Raw genomic sequence first — 17,404 nt, forward strand, 5'->3', positions numbered from 1 at the left:
TCACCTGTTCAATGTAAACAATGCTAAGTTTACATTTACGAAATCCACTCGATTTCAACTGTCAATTCCATAGCTCAAACGTCAAATGAAATCTCATCTGGATTTCATTTGACGTTTAACCTATGGATTTGACAGTTGAAATCGAGTGGATTTCGTAAATGTAAACCAAGCATAACTCCAAATGATAACATTTTTGACCAAGAAAATTTCACAATTGCACATTTTTTTAGATTCTAAAGCGTTGTGGATAGGATTAAAGCACTAAATAAGTAAACTGAAATTTTAAAATTTATGTTTTTGTTCCGTTTGGTTTAAAATATCAAAAGAAACAAAAACAAATTTCATACGTTTTCGGAAACAGCTGACTTTCTTGCAAGTTTTTGCAAAATGCTGTTCGATAACTTTCTGCAATTTTTCTTGCTTGAGAGATTAAAATTCACTGAGAGAGATTGCTGGAACTGATTGAGTAATTATTGCTGGGAAAGTTATCGTACACACCTTATTATTATAAATTATTCGGGTTTCGTCTAAAACATAAAACTCGATTTTCGAAATCGACTTTACTTATCCCAAGCCGACTTTACTTATCCCTAAAGGCATGGGTACATAACAATTACAAAGGTAAATGCCTCAGCCCAGCTGATCGAATCTAAAACGTCAAAAAACTAGGAATTCGCCATGAAAAATCAAAACAAAAAACCATATGATTCGGTAAGTAAAAGATAGCATGTCTACACTTTATAGACAAACACAAACGATAAAAAGAGACAACAAGAGACCATTTGGCGAAAATTTTGACAGTTTAGATTGCAAAAAAAAGTTGCTTTGTTGTAGCAATTCGCCGATGCATCTACCTTTGTAAGTGTACCATGGTACATAAGCACTCTCATTGCCTGGCTTGATTTCTGATATTATAAAAAAAATAAAGAAGGTTGAGCAAATTTCGATCTAGGCTGACCTTTTCTTCTTTATTCTCTTATTTTTAGTATGTCGGAAATGAAGCAAGACAATGGAGTCAGGCAACGAGGCTGCTTGTCTACCCAGGCCTCGGCACATACGGTCCGTTGACTGACACGTTACAACAATTACATGAAAAATTCTAGAACGAAGTTGGCATCACCTACACATTTTTCATGTGGTTGTTGTTTTTAAAGCGTGACGCGACTCACAACGGACAGTATGTGCCGGAGCCATAATCCATGATTCAGAGAATTCCACAACCAACGCTTCAGAGAACTGCCCAATCCCTCTGATGTCTGGGAAGGAGTAAAGAATTTCAGTAACATTCCTGCTGGTCGAATACCTGAAATAAAATCCAATTTCCCAGCCGAGACGACGAGACTAGAACAGGAAGCCGAAAACGTTTCAGTAAAGTTGGGCGGCAATTCTGGCAAAAAGAATAAAAGAGCAAGGGCAAAATAGACCGAATTTGTCTTTATTCTTTTATCAGAAATTATGTGTTTACGGCTTGAGCGTGACGAGCTTCGTCGTACGAACCCTGAAAACCCAAGACTTAGGGAACTCACTCTTGAAGTCAAAATGCCAGTAGGTGAACAAAATTGGAATCATTTGGTCTAGCCACTCTAACCTGAAGCCATATAACATTGGTAGAGAATTAAGGAAATTGTGGACAACGATTAAATCACTCTCAAACCCGGAAAGAAAGGATTATTAGAACGGCGTTGTAATAACAGATCCGGCAGCTCATAAAGCACCCAGACAGTGAAAGGGCTGACTTTCTTGTTCCGGAAAAGGGTCTAGTTCGAAACTGGCTCAGCCTTCTTTATTCTTTTCTCAGAAATGAAGCGGAGTAGGGAACTCACTCTTGAAGTCAAAATGCCAGTAGGTGAACAAAATTGGAATCATTTGGTCTAGCCACTCTAACCTGAAGCCATATAACATTGGTAGAGAATTAAGGAAATTGTGGACAACGATTAAATCACTCTCAAACCCGGAAAGAAAGGATTATTAGAACGACGTTGTAATAACAGATCCGGCAGCTCATAAAGCACCCAGACAGTGAAAGGGCTGACTTTCTTGTTCCGGAAAAGGGTCTAGTTCGAAACTGGCTCAGCCTTCTTTATTCTTTTCTCAGAAATGAAGCGGAGTAAAAAATCCAGCAGCTTATGTACCTAGACCTTAGGATGTTGCAGACGTCATCCGAACGGTGTCGCAAGAAGAATGCTTAAACAACTGGATAAACTCGGAGTTGAGTATTTGACAAGTGTCCTCAATCTATCGTTAGCCAACCATATTGTACCAGAAGCCCGAAAAGTAGCCAGACAAGGATGCCAACAGATGCGGACAGTCGCCAGTAACGAAAATTTAGAGCTACTAGAGGCTCTCGCCCTATTGAAGGCCTTTGATACCGTCAACCATGCCAAACTATTCGAGGACATAGATAAGACTTTTCTTCAGACGCGTTTGAAACGTTAAAAAACACCAACTATTCATTTGATCGCCAGTCGCTTGTTGAATTCCGAAATTAGAAGTCTTAAGGGGTGATTACATAAGCTAGCTTGCTTTCCTGCTTCATTTCTGACATAATAAAAATAAAAGAATAAAGAAGGCCGAACAAATTTCGAACTGGGTTATTCTTTTCTTTTTTATTCTTTCATCAGAAGCAAGCAAGGTAAAAAGGCAAGGCAGCTTATGTACTCACCCCTTTAAGGCCCCGGCAGGCTTTCTTGTTACACTTCATTTCTGATAAAAGAATAAAGAAGGCCGCGGCAATTTCGAACTAGGTTGACCTTTTTGAGATAGTCCTCTTTATCGTTTTATAAAGCCGTATTTATATCAACCTGTGTAAACAATTGTATAGACAGAGTGTAAATTTGGTTTGAGGTTATCAAGGCATATTCAACTATCAAATTTACAAAAACAACTTTGTTGTTATAGAAAATTAAATGTCAAAGAAAATATTGAATAATGGGGTCGTTCTAAAAAATTTCGCAGGAAAAACATAAATACATTTTGAAAATCCTCTAACATAGAATAAATTTGAATTAAAATATAAATATAAAGCATTCAGAACTGTCGTAGGTCATTGTTATTACACGTTTACTTTAAAAAAGAAGTATTTTATGGTAGCAAATTTCGAAGTTTCAAATTTCATGAGTATACCCTATTACACTTTGAAAACCAAATTTACAAAAAAGGTAAAAAATAGAGCTGATTGTCACTTCTACCTTATATAAAAATTCCTTGGAGCTTATAATCCAATGGCACCTTTACCCTGCGTTTACAAAAGACAGGACAGTTGACTTCATGTATTGATTGTCTAAAACCCAAAACTTGCCTCTGTGACGTAGGCGTCCAGACAACTGCTTCCAGCTGTCCATCATTCTCTCACAGACAGTCGTGTTAAAACATTTTTGTAAAATAAGTGAGATAAAAATTGAAATGTGTTGAAAACAAATATAGCTTTGTTCCAGAACTAAAGAGTTTTTAAAATTTTTACCAATAAAATCACGACACGGCTGCTATAAAATTAAAGCTTACTGTTGTCCACACTGTAAACGATATAATAATATGCAAAACTAATTGTTCTCATGATTTATTAATTTTGGATAATTATTTATGGAGTTGTTAAATATTTTAAACAGAAACAAATCAGTCATCAATTATAATTATGCAATTATTTATAATTTCAATATGCTGACGTTATAGTTTACAAATAAAGAAACCACCAACACACATTGTTTGTATTGCCAATTTTGGAAATTAAATCTGGAATCAATCATCTGACAATGGAGAATAATAAACAAACACAGAGAGAGGTAATGTATTATACAACAAATTGCAATGAATCGTCAACGAGTAACGTCATGTTTACATTAGAGCATTTTGCCGGGTTAACTTCCTTTATTGGGATTTATTTGACGTATACGCAATGGAATTGGCATTTGAAATGCAGTGGTTATATTAAATCCAGTTATATGTAAATGTACTATAACGTTCCTTATAAATAGAAAGAAACGTTAAGTCTAAGGTTACATTTACATCGGGCAATAAAAATCTGTTTAAAAGGACATGTGTTTTATTTGATGTATGGTTTTGCTAAAAGATCTGTATGGTGTAAATGCACTATAAGCTGCAACTTTCCATTAAAATATCACTTTAGAAAATGAAAGAACACTTCCTGGAGATATCCTTTTTTCAACAACTCACAAAAGTTGTTGTATTGGTTTAACCAGGACAGGTATTTAAACAGTTACCTGTGTGTTTTATAAGAGGATTTCCCCGAAGGGAATTCCCCCTTCCACGACAACTGTTCTGGGTAACACTTGAAATGCCGCACATGAGTATCGTTATTCTAGATTTAATCTCCTAGACTAAATTGGATAACGGTTAACATCATCATCATCAACATATTTCGATACTCATTAACATTCATTCGTCTACAACATTCTGTGTTTAACGGTCAGTCGCGTCATCAGATTTGATCTTACCTTCAAAAAATTCATATAAAACAAAAATAAAATCAAGACCAAACTGTTGTTGCCGTTGTGAAGTATTTTAGTGAGTGTGCGTTCATTATGAGATAATATTCAATTAAAAATAATTATTTTTAATGCCTAATTTAAACAAAACCGCTTATCTAAAGTAATCTTCGTTGACGACTTCAAAGAGAAAATTTTCGTTTTGCAATTGAATATTAATAATCAAAATCTATTGATTCCGAAATATATGTATGTAGGTGGATGATGTCAAATTTTATTGTTCATAAAACACTTAAGCATAAAAATAAACTATTATTAATCAATTTTTAATGGGATAGACTCGTTTTGGTTTTACCCTATTGAGCCAAAGCGTGACATAAACTGAAATCAAATGCATCACAGCCATCAACCGGTTTTATGGTAAAATTATGATAAAGATTTTTGGGTTTCAAGTTTCAAATTTAAGATCATTAAATAATGTGTTGTTTATTAAAATCAAAGATTTAAACAAATACTAGATTATTTGAAATCCCATAACAGTATAATAGGTTGGGTAGAAACAAATGATAAACTGATAAATAAGTGAAATCTCGCTGGGAAAATCTCTATTCCCTATGGAAACCTCTATTCAGCCAGGCTGAATTGACGAACTCCTATTGAAACCTCTATTCAGCCAGGTTTAATTGAAGATTTCCTATGCAAACCTCTGTTCAGCCAGGCTGAATTGAAGATTTCCTATGGAAACCTCTATTCAGCCAGGCTGATCTCTATTTCCAAGGGAAACCTCTATTCAGCCAAGCTGAATTGAAGATTTCCTATGGAATAGCCAGGCTGAATTGAAGACTTCCTATAGAAATCTCTATTCAGCCAGGCTGAATTGAAGATTTCCTATAGAAATCTCTATTCAGACAGGCTGAATTGAAGATTTCCTGTGGAAATCTCTATTCAGCCAAGCTGAATTGAAGATTTCCTATGGAAATCTCTATTCAGCCAGGCTGAATTGAAGATTTCCTATGGAAATCTCTATTCAGCCAGGCTGAATTGAAGATTTCCTATGGAAATCTCTATTCAGCCAGGCTGAATTGAAGATTTCCAATGGAAATCTCTATTCAGCCAGGCTGAATTGAAGATTTCCAATGGAAATCTCTATTCAGCCAGGCTGAATTGAAGATTTCCAATGGAAATCTCTATTCAGCCAGGCTGAATTGAAGATTTCCTATGGAAATCTCTATTCAGCCAGGCTGAATTGAAGATTTCCTATGGAAATCTCTATTCAGCCAGGCTGAATTGAAGATTTCCTATGGAAATCTCTATTCAGCCAGGCTGAATTGAAGATTTCCTATGGAAATCTCTATTCAGCCAGGCTGAATTGAAGATTTCCTATGGAAATCTCTATTCAGCCAGGCTGAATTGAAGATTTCCTATGGAAATCTCTATTCAGCCAGGCTGAATTGAAGATGTCCTATGGAAATCTCTATTCAGCCAGGCTGAATTGAAGATTTCCTATGGAAATCTCTAGTCAGCCAGGCTGAATTGAAGATTTCCTATGAAAACCTCTATTCAGCCAGGCTGAATTGAAGATTTCCTATGAAAACCTCTATTCAGCCAAGCTGAATTGAAGATTTCCTATGGAATAGCCAGGCTGAATTGAAGACTTCCTATAGAAATCTCTATTCAGCCAGGCTGAATTGAAGATTTCCTATAGAAACCTCTATTCAGACAGGCTGAATTGAAGATTTCCTGTGGAAATCTCTATTCAGCCAAGCTGAATTGAAGATTTCCTATGGAAATCTCTATTCAGCCAGGCTGAATTGAAGATTTCCTATGGAAATCTCTATTCAGCCAGGCTGAATTGAAGATTTCCAATGGAAATCTCTATTCAGCCAGGCTGAATTGAAGATTTCCTATGGAAATCTCTATTCAGCCAGGCTGAATTGAAGATTTCCTATGGAAATCTCTATTCAGCCAGGCTGAATTGAAGATTTCCTATGGAAATCTCTATTCAGCCAGGCTGAATTGAAGATTTCCTATGGAAATCTCTATTCAGCCAGGCTGAATTGAAGATGTCCTATGGAAATCTCTATTCAGCCAGGCTGAATTGAAGATTTCCTATGGAAATCTCTAGTCAGCCAGGCTGAATTGAAGATTTCCTATGAAAACCTCTATTCAGCCAGGCTGAATTGAAGATTTCCTATTAAAACCTCTATTCAGCCAGGCTGAATTGAAGATTTTCTATGAAAACCTCTATTCAGCCAGGCTGAATTGAAGATTTCCTATGAAAACCTCTATTCAGCCAGGCTGAATTGAAGATTTCCTATGAAAACCTCTATTCAGCCAGGCTGAATTGAAGATTTCCTATGGAAACCTCTATTCAGCCAGGCTGAATTGCAAATTTCCTATGGAAATCTTTATTCAGCCAGTCTGAATTGCAAATTTCCTATGGAAATCTTTATTCAGCCAGTCTGAATTGCAAATTTCCTATGGAAATCCTTATTCAGCCAGGCTGAATTACATATTTCCTATGGAAATCTTTATTCAGCCAGGCTGAATTGCAAATTTCCTATGGAAATCTTTATTCAGCCAGGCTGAATTGCAAATTTCCTATGGAAATCTTTATTCAGCCAGGCTGAATTGCAAATTTCCTATGGAAATCTTTATTCAGCCAGGCTGAATTGAAGATTTCCTATGGAAATCTCTATTCAGCCAGGCTGAATTGAAGATTTCCTATGGAAATCTCTATTCCGCCAGGCTGAATTGAAGATTTCCTATGGAAATCTCTATTCAGCCAGGCTGAATTGAAGATTTCCTATGGAAATCTCTATTCAGCCAGGCTGAATTGAAGATTTCCTATGGAAATCTCTATTCAGCCAGGCTGAATTGAAGATTTCCTATGGAAATCTCTATTCAGCCAGGCTGAATTGAAGATTTCCTATGGAAATCTCTATTCAGCCAGGCTGAATTGAAGATTTCCTATGGAAAATGTTATTCAGCCAGGCTAAATTGCATATTTCCCTAGGGAAATCAATATTCAGTAGATTTTCTGTGTTGAAGATTGAAGAATATCCCAATGAAATTTGAACCTCCGATAATAATTTCCAAAAAAATTGTTTTTTTTTTAATTTCCCATTTCAGCATCAACATCTCCCCCAAGTATCAGATGTTGAAAATGGCAGCGGTTCGATTCTCAACATTGACCTTCCTCGGGTTGGCTCTCATTTGTTCTGTACCCTTCAGCAATGCCAATCCCATTAAGCGAGCCGCTGATGGCGTCACAGAATTCATAATTTTACACAACAATGATATGCATGCCCGTTTCGAACAGACCAGTGTGGATAGTGGCAAGTGTACCAAGGAAATGGCGAATACCGATAAATGCTATGGTGGCTTTGCCCGTGTGGCCTATGAGTAAGTTAAGCTGAGAATACTCTTAAATAGATTCTTAAAAATTCCTATATGAATTTTCCAGGGTACGCAAATTCCGTCAGGAAGCCAAGAATGGTGGTCCACCTGTTTTGTATTTGAATGCCGGCGATACCTATACTGGTACTGCCTGGTTCTATGTCTTCAAGGATAATATTACCTCTGCCTTCCTGAATAAATTGCAACCCGATGCCATTGTAGGTACCTCCGAAACTTAATCTCAACAATTTATATTAAACAATTGCTTCTCTTTTCCAGTCCTTGGGTAACCATGAATTCGATGAAGATGTTGAAGGGTTGATACCATTCCTGAATAAGGCTGAATTTCCCGTTTTGACTGCAAATTTGGATTTGTCCAATCAACCGGAATTGAGAACAGCCAAGAATCTGCAAAACTCCACAGTTTTAGATGTAAATGGGGTTAAGGTTGGTGTCATTGGTTACCTAACCCCAGAGACCCAAAATCTTACCAAAGCCAAGGATATCATATTCACTGATGAAGTAGAAGCCATTAAGTAAGTAGTTACGGAAGGTATTCATAGTAAGAGGTTTTAATCTTTTTCATTTTACAGCAAAGAAGCCGCCCGCTTGAAGTCTGAAGGCATTAACATCATCATTGCCCTGGGCCATTCCGGTTACATGAGAGATCAGGAAATTGCTGCCCAATGCCCCGATGTAGATTTGGTAATTGGTGGCCACACAAATACCTTCTTGTACAATGGAGAACAACCCGATGCGGAACGTATTGATGGTCCCTATCCCACAGTGGTGAATCAAACAAGCGGCAAGCGAGTTCCAGTGGTTCAAGCCTATGCCTATACCAAATATTTGGGAAAATTGCATGTCCAAGTAAGAAGACAATTTAGAAACCTCTGGAATCCCCTACTAATCTTTTGGTGTACTTTCAGTTTGACAAAGATGGCAACCTCTTGGAATTCGATGGCACACCCATCCTTTTGAATGCCTCGGTGCCTCGCGAAGATGATGTCTTGCAATTGTTGGAAACTTATCGTCCTGCCGTCGAAGCCTTGGAAAATGATATTGTCGGCCATACCAAAGTCCATTTAGAAGGTCGCTCGGAAATCTGCCGTTCTGAGGAATGTAATTTGGGTAATCTGGTTGCCGACTCCATGATCCATGCTCGTGTTTTGGATGATTTGGGTGGTGCCTATTGGACTGATGCTGCTATTGCTTTTATTCAGGGTGGTGGTAAGTTCGGAGGCTAGCAAAGTTATTGGAGATAACAAGATAAATTGAACACCATAACATAGATAAGTTATCCGTATCACATGTAATCAGAATAATGTAGATAAGTTATCCAAGTTATTTCGATAAAGTAGGTAAATTATCCAAGTTAAAACTTAGATAATTTATCCAAGTTATTTGAATAACGAACAGTTGAATGATCTACGGTATTTGAATAACGTGGACAAGTTATCCAAGTTATTTAGATGACGTAGATAAGTTATCCACTTAAATAGATGACGTAGATAAATTATCCACGTTATTAGGATAAAGTGGATAAGTAATTAATGTTAAATGGATAAAGCAGATAAATCTACGTTATTTTGATAACGTGGACAAGTTATCCAAGTTACTTGTATGACGTAGATAAGTTATCCACTTAAATAGATGACGTAGATAAATTATCCAAATCATTTAGTTAAAGTGAATAAGTAATTCGTGTTAAATGGATAAAGCAGATAAATTATCCACGTTATAAAGAGAATGTAGATAAATAATTCATGCTAATTGGATAAAGCAGATAAGATATCCACGTTATTTAGATTACGGAGATAAGTTATTTGCCTTATTTAGATAACGTAGATAAATTATTCACGTTTTAAGACAATATAGATAAACTATCCACGTTGTTTAGATTACGTGGATAATTTATCCACGTTTCTTAGACTACGTGTATAAGTTATCTACGTTATTTGGATAACGTAGATAAATTATCCACTTTATTAAGATAACATATATACATTTTCCTCATTAATTAGATAATGTAGATAAATTATCCACGCTATTTAGATAACGTAAAAAAAATTATGCTCGTTAATTAGATAACGTAGATAAGTTATCCACGTTATTTATATAACATAGATAAATTATCCACGCTGTTTAGATAACGTAGATTAGTTATCCACGTTAACTATATAAATTAGGCAAATTATCCAAGTTAATTAGATAACGTAGATAAGTTATCCACATTATTTATATAACATAGATAAATTATCCACATTATTTATATAACATAGATAAATTATCCACGTTAATTAGATGAAGTATATAAGTTATCCACGTTATTCAAATAACAATGATGAATTATCCTCGTTAATTAGATAACGTAGATAAATTATCCACGCTATTTAGATAACGTAGATAAATTATCCACGCTATTTAGATAACGTAGATAAATTATCCACCTTGTTTAGATAACGTAGATTAGTTATCCACGTTATTTCTATAACATAGATAAATTATCCACGTTAATTAGATAAAGTATATAAGTAATTCATGTTAAATGGTTAAAGCAGGTAAATTATCCACGTTATAAAGACAAAGTGGATAAATAATTCATGCTAATTGGATAAAGCAGATAAGATATCCACGTTATTTAGATTACGGAGATAAGTTATTTGCCTTATTTAGATAACGTAGATAAATTATTCACGTTTTAAGACAATATAGATAAACTATCCACGTTGTTTAGATTACGTGGATAATTTATTCACGTTTTTTAGACTACGTGTATAAGTTATCTACGTTATTTGGATAACGTAGATAAATTATCCACTTTATTAAGATAACATATATACATTTTGCTCATTATTTAGATAATGTAGATAAATTACACACATTGTATAGATAACGTAGATAAATTATGCTCGTTAATTACATAACGTAGATAAGTTATCCACGTTATTTATATAACATAGATAAATTATCCACGTTAATTAGATAAAGTAGATAAATTATCCACGTTATTTAAATAACAAAGATGAATTATCCACGTTAATTAGATAACGTAGATAAATTATCCACGCTAATTAGATAACGTATCCACGTTAATTAGGTAAAGTATTGTTACGGAATTAGATTTAACTAATCTCCGTGTAGACGTTGTTTTATTCCCCGATACGATTTGTACCAAATAAAACAGGGTTCGTTTTAGATTACGTTTCTACAATGCTTTATTTACTTTATTACACTTATTCAGAACCGACTTTAATTACAAAGCACACAGCTAGTCTCTAGTTAGCACGCAGCAATTCTTTAACCGATCTGTTCAGTTCAACGCTTAAAACACAACTCAACTCGTCATTGCCAGTTCCCCTGTATTTATATCCCAAAGTCTCCCTGTTCGAGAGTCCTCTAGAAAATGTCTGGCAACGAATATGTACAACGAACACACAGACGCACATTCGCACTAAGCGAACAACCAGACTCACATACATGGGGGATGATCAATGACGTAATTACAACAACAAATAAATGCAAGAAAAGAAGTAACAAACTAAACGATAATTACATGATTATGGCAAAACAAACAAAAGAACATTAACAAAAGGAAATGTAACGACTAGAATGATGAAGAGAGTTCTACATGGTAGTTGTTGTTGCTTAAATAAAATAACTGCGTAATAAAACGTTACGTTACAATTCAAATTTTTAAATTAACGGAAATTAAACTAAATTAACTTAAACCTATCAGTTACATTCGTAACAGTATATAAGTTATCCACGTTATTTAAATAATAAAGATAAATTATCCACGCTATTTAGATAATGTAGATAAATTATCCACGCTATTTAGATAACGTAGATAAATTATCCACGATGTTTAGATAAAGTAGATTAGTTATCCATGTTAACTATATAAATTAGGCAAATTATCCAAGTTAATTAGATAACATAGATAAATTATTCACGTTATTTATAAAACATAGATAAATTATCCACGTTAATTAGATAAAGTATATAAGTTATCCACGTTATTTAAATAACAAAGATGAATTATCCACGTTAATTAGATAACGTAGATAAATTATCCACGCTAATTAGATAACGTATCCATGTTAATTAGATAAAGTATATAAGTTATCCACGTTATTTAAATAACAAAGATGAATTATCCACGTTAATAAGATAACGTAGATAAATTATCCACGCTATTTAGATAACGTAGATAAATTATCCACGCTATTTAGATAACGTAGATAAATTATCCACGCTGTTTAGATAACGTAGATAAGTTATTCACGTTAACTATATAAATTGGGCAAATTATCCAAGTTAATTAGATAACGTAGATAACTTATCCACGTTATTTATATAACATAGATAAATTATCCACGTTAATTAGATAAAGTATATAAGTTATCCTCGTTATTTAAATAACAAAGATGAATTATCCTCGTTAATTAGATAACGTAGATAAATTATCCACGCTATTTAGATAACGTATCCACGTTAATTAGATAAAGTATATAAGTCATCCACGTTATTTAAATAACAAAGATGAATTATCCACGTTAATTAGATAACGTAGATACATTATCCACGCTATTTAGATAACGTAGATAAATTATCCACGCTGTTTAGATAACGTAGATTAGTTATCCACGTTATTTATATAACATAGATAAATTATCTACGTTATATAGATAATGTAGATAGCTTATACACGTTAATTAGATAACATAGATACAATTCCCGCGTTATTTAAATTACACACGTTATTTGGATAACATAGATAATTTATCCAAGTTAATTAAATAACGCAGATAAATTGTATACGTTATTTGGATAACGTTGATAAATTATCCACGCTAATTAGATAACATAGATAAGTTATCTACGTATTTTTGATAACGTAGGTAATTTATCCAAGTTAATTGGATAACGTAGATAAATAATCCAAGTCAATTATTCACGTTATTTAGATAACGTAGATAGATTGTCCATGTTATTAAGATAACGTAAATACATTATCTGCGTCATCTAGATAACGTTTATACATTAACCACAATGTTTAGATAACGTAGATAAATTATCCGCGTTATTTGGATAACCTAGATAAATGATCCTAGTCAGCTAGATAACATAGATAATTTATCCACGTTATTTGCATAACGTAGATAAATTATCCAAGTTAATTAGATAACATAGGTAAGTTATCCATGTTATTTGGATAACGCAGGTAAATTATCCACGATATTTAGATAACTTAGATAAATTATCGGCGTTATTAAGATAACATATATACGGTAACCACAATATTTAGATAATGTAGATAAGTTATCCACCTTATTTGGATAACGTAGATAATGATCCCAGTCCATTGGATAACGTAGATAAATTATCCACGTTATTTAGATAACGTAGATAAATTATCCACGCTATTAAGATAACGTAAATACATTATCCGCGTCATCTAGATAACGTTTATACATTAACCACAATGTTTAAATAACGTAGATAAATTATCCGCGTTAATTGGATAACCTAGATAAATGATCCAAGTCAATTAGATAACATAAATATATTATCCACGTTATTTACATCACGTAGATAGATTATCCACGCTATTAAGATAGCGTAAATACATTATCCACATTATTTATATAACTTAGATAAATTTTCCACATTATTTAGATAAAGAAAAGAAGTTGTCCACGTTATTTAGTCAATGTAGTTAAATTATCCACTTTAACGAAATAACATAGATAAATTATCTAATTTATATAGATAACGTAGATAAATTATCCACGCTATTTAGATAACGTAGATAAATTATCCACGCTGTTTAGATAACGCAGATTAGTTATTTACGTTAACTATATAAATTAGGCAAATTATCCAAGTTAATTAGATAACGTAGATAAGTTATAGACGTTATTTATATAACATAGATAAATTATCCACGTTAATTAGATAAAGTATATAAGTTATCCTCGTTATTTAAATAACAAAGATGAATTATCCTCGTTAATTAGATAACGTAGATAAATTATCCACGCTATTTAGATAACGTATCCACGTTAATTAGATAAAGTATATAAGTTAACCACGTTATTTAAATAACAAAGATGAATTATCCACGTTAATTGGATAACGTAGATAAATTATCCACGCTATTTAGATAACGTAGATAAATTATCCACGCTGTTTAGATAACGTAGATTAGTTATCTACGTTAACTATATACATTCGTCAAATTATCCAAGTTAATTAGATAACGTAGATAAGTTATCCACGTTATTTAGATAACGTAGATAAGTTATCCACGATATTTATATAACAAAGATGAATTATCCTCGTTAATTAGATAACGTAGATAAATTATCCATGCTATTTAGATAACGTGTCCACGTTAATTAGATAAAGTATATAAGTTATCCACGTTATTTAAATAACAAAGATGAATTATCCACGTTAATTAGATACTGTAGATACATTATCCACGCTATTTATATAACGTAGATAAATTATCCACGCTGTTTAGATAACGTAGATTAGTTATCCACGTTAACTATATAAAGTAGGCAAATTATCCAAGTTAATTAGATAACGTAAATATATTATTCACGTTATTTAGATAACGTAGATAATTTATCCACGTTATTTATATAACATAGATAAATTATCCACGTTACTTAGATAAAGTAGATAGCTTATACACGTTATTTAGATAATGTAGATAAGTTATCCACGTTATTTATATAAAATAGATAAATTATCTACGTTATATAGATAATGTAGATAGCTTATACACGTTAATTAGATAACGCAGATACAATTACAGCGTTAGTTAGATAACATAGATATGTTATCCACGTCATTTAGATAATGTAGATAAATTATCCACGCTAGTTAGATAACGTGGATAAGTTACCCACGTTATTTAGATAACGTACATAAGTTATCCACGTTATTAGGATAACTTACATAATTTATCAAAGTTAATAAGATAATAACGTAGATAATTTATCCAAGTTGATTAGAAAACTTAGGTAAATTAGACACGTTATTTGGATAACGTAGATAATTTATCCAAGTTAATTAAATAACGCAGATAAATTGTCTACGTTATTTGGATAACGTTGATAAATTATCCACGCTAATTCGATAACATAGATAAATTATCCAAGTTAATTAGATAACATGGATAAGTTATTCACGTATTTTTGATAACGTAGGTAATTTATCCAAGTTAATTGGATAACGTAGATAAATAATCCAAGTCAATTATCCACGTTATTTAGATAACCTAAATAGATTTTCCACGTTGTTAAGGTAACGTAAATGCATTATCCGCGTTATCTAGATAACGTTTATACATTAACCGCAATGTTTAGATAACGTAGATAAATTATCCGCGTTATTTGGATAACCTAGATAAATGATCCTAGTCAATTAGACAACATAGATAAGTTATCCATATTATTTGCATAACGTAGGTGAATTATCCAAGTTAATTAGATAACATAGATAAGTTATCCATGTTATTTCGATAACGTCATTTAGATAAATTATCGGCGTTATTTAGATAACGTATATACGGTAACCACAATATTTAGATAACGTAGATAACTTATCCACCTTATTTGGATAACGTAGATAATGATCCCAGTCCATAATAATAGATAAATTATTCACGTTATTTAGATAACATATATAAATCAAATAAAGTCAATTAGATGACATAGATAATTTATCCACGTTATTTGGACAACGTGGATAAATTTTCTAAGTTAATTAGATAACGTAGATAAGTTATCCACGTTTTTTGATACCGTAGGTAATTTATCCAAGTTATTTGGATAACGTAGATAAATTATCCACGTTATTTAGACAACGTAGATAAATTATCCGCGTTATTTAGATAACGTATATACATTAACCACAATATAATGAAAACGTAGAAAAGTTATCCCCCTTATTTGGATAACGTAGATAAATGATCCAATTCCATTAGATAACATAAATAAATTATCCACGTTATTTACTTCACGTAGATAGATTATCCGCGCTATTAAGATAACGTAAACACATTATCCACATTATTTATATAACTTAGATAAATTTTCCACATTATTTAGATAACGAAGAGAAGTTGTCCACGTTAGTTAGTCAATGTAGATAATTTATCCACCTTAGCGAAATAACTTAGATAAATTATCTAATTTATTTAGATAACATATATAAATTATCCACGTTATTAAGACAACGTAGATAAATTATCAACGTTATTTAGATAACGTAGATAAGTTATACGAGTTATTTGGAAACACAGATAATTTATCCAGGTTATTTGGATTTTTTGTTCGTATAATCTAAATAACTTATCTAACCCATAATTTAATTCAACCTTTTCAACCTCTAATGATGTATCCATCTTCTCCCCCTCTCTTTAGGTATTCGCAACTCCATTGAAAAACGTTCCGATGGTTCCATCCTTGCTGCCGATGCTGTTGGCGTGCTGCCATTCAACAATGATTTGTATGTAACGAAAATATCGGGTAAAACATTACTTGGAGCTCTGGAACATTCCGCCATAATGCATGAACGTGACTCCAGTGGTGGTTTCCTACAAATGTCCGGTGTCCATGTAACCTATGACTATAACCGTCCTGCCGGTAATCGTGTCGTTAGCGCCGAAGTACGTTGTGCTGCTTGTAGTGTACCGACCTTTGAGCCATTGGATCAAACGAAACATTACAATGTAATTGTACCTTTCTTCCTTTTGGATGGTGGTGACGGTCATACTTTCGTAGAGGCAGGTGGTGCCGAACCCATACGCATGACCAAACTGGATTCGGATGCTCTGATAGAGTATTTAAGACGTCATGATTTTGTTTATCCTCAGGTTGAGGAACGTATTACCATCATTAAGAAGGATGAGAGTGGCAATGGCGAGGACGGTGGTGGCGATGGAGCTTTTGCTGTTGTCAGTTCAGGATTGTTGCTGGTGCTGTCATTGATTTCACTCAGATTATTCAACTAGAGGCCATTCATTACTGCGTATTAGAAGAATAGCCAAAGAAAAAACTCAGGAAACTAATTTCAGTTGTATTGTTGTTATGTTCTGATTGTCTATAATGTATTTTTTGTAAATTAAGTTTAATTAAAAAAGTGAAATAAAACAACGTTTTTTGAAAGTCTATTTAATTCTGAGAAGTTCGTATAACTGGATTTAGTTAATCCAGTGGGTTTCAACTGTCAAAACCATTGCCTATGGACAAATAAATCCTCATAAAAGTGGTCAAACGGCATAATGTAAGGTTGACACTTCACGAATTCCTCTCGATTTCAACTGTCAATTCCATTGCTTAAACGTCAATCCAATGAATTTCAAATGAGATTTCATTTGACGTATACACAAAGGAATTGACAGTTGAAATCCACTCAATTTCGTAAATGTAAACTTAGTATAAAGCTCTAATGTAAACATGGCGTTATCCTCGTCCAAATGATTTAATAATACCTTTACATGTAACCGGATTTAATAAACCTACTGGGTTTTTAATGTCAAA

General features: G+C 33.2%; 1 protein-coding gene across 1 annotated transcript in view; it reads left to right on the forward strand.

Moving 5' to 3' along the window:
* LOC141386975 (protein 5NUC-like) overlaps positions 1-17,031 on the forward strand; it is a 37,752-nt gene extending 20,721 nt beyond the window's left edge. Inside the window, exons 2-7 of the mRNA XM_073955952.1 lie at positions 7,575-7,847; positions 7,909-8,059; positions 8,121-8,377; positions 8,435-8,711; positions 8,771-9,071; positions 16,286-17,031. Of these exons, the coding sequence (XP_073812053.1) occupies positions 7,600-7,847; positions 7,909-8,059; positions 8,121-8,377; positions 8,435-8,711; positions 8,771-9,071; positions 16,286-16,875 (1,824 nt within the window). The 5' untranslated portion in view covers positions 7,575-7,599 and the 3' untranslated portion in view covers positions 16,876-17,031. The remainder of the gene's footprint in view (positions 1-7,574; positions 7,848-7,908; positions 8,060-8,120; positions 8,378-8,434; positions 8,712-8,770; positions 9,072-16,285) is intronic.
* The last annotated feature ends 373 nt before the right edge of the window (positions 17,032-17,404 follow it).

This window comes from Musca autumnalis, unplaced genomic scaffold (assembly GCF_047663935.1).
Source record: "Musca autumnalis isolate F117 unplaced genomic scaffold, ASM4766393v1 scaffold_5, whole genome shotgun sequence".
Taxonomy (NCBI): domain Eukaryota; kingdom Metazoa; phylum Arthropoda; class Insecta; order Diptera; family Muscidae; genus Musca; species Musca autumnalis.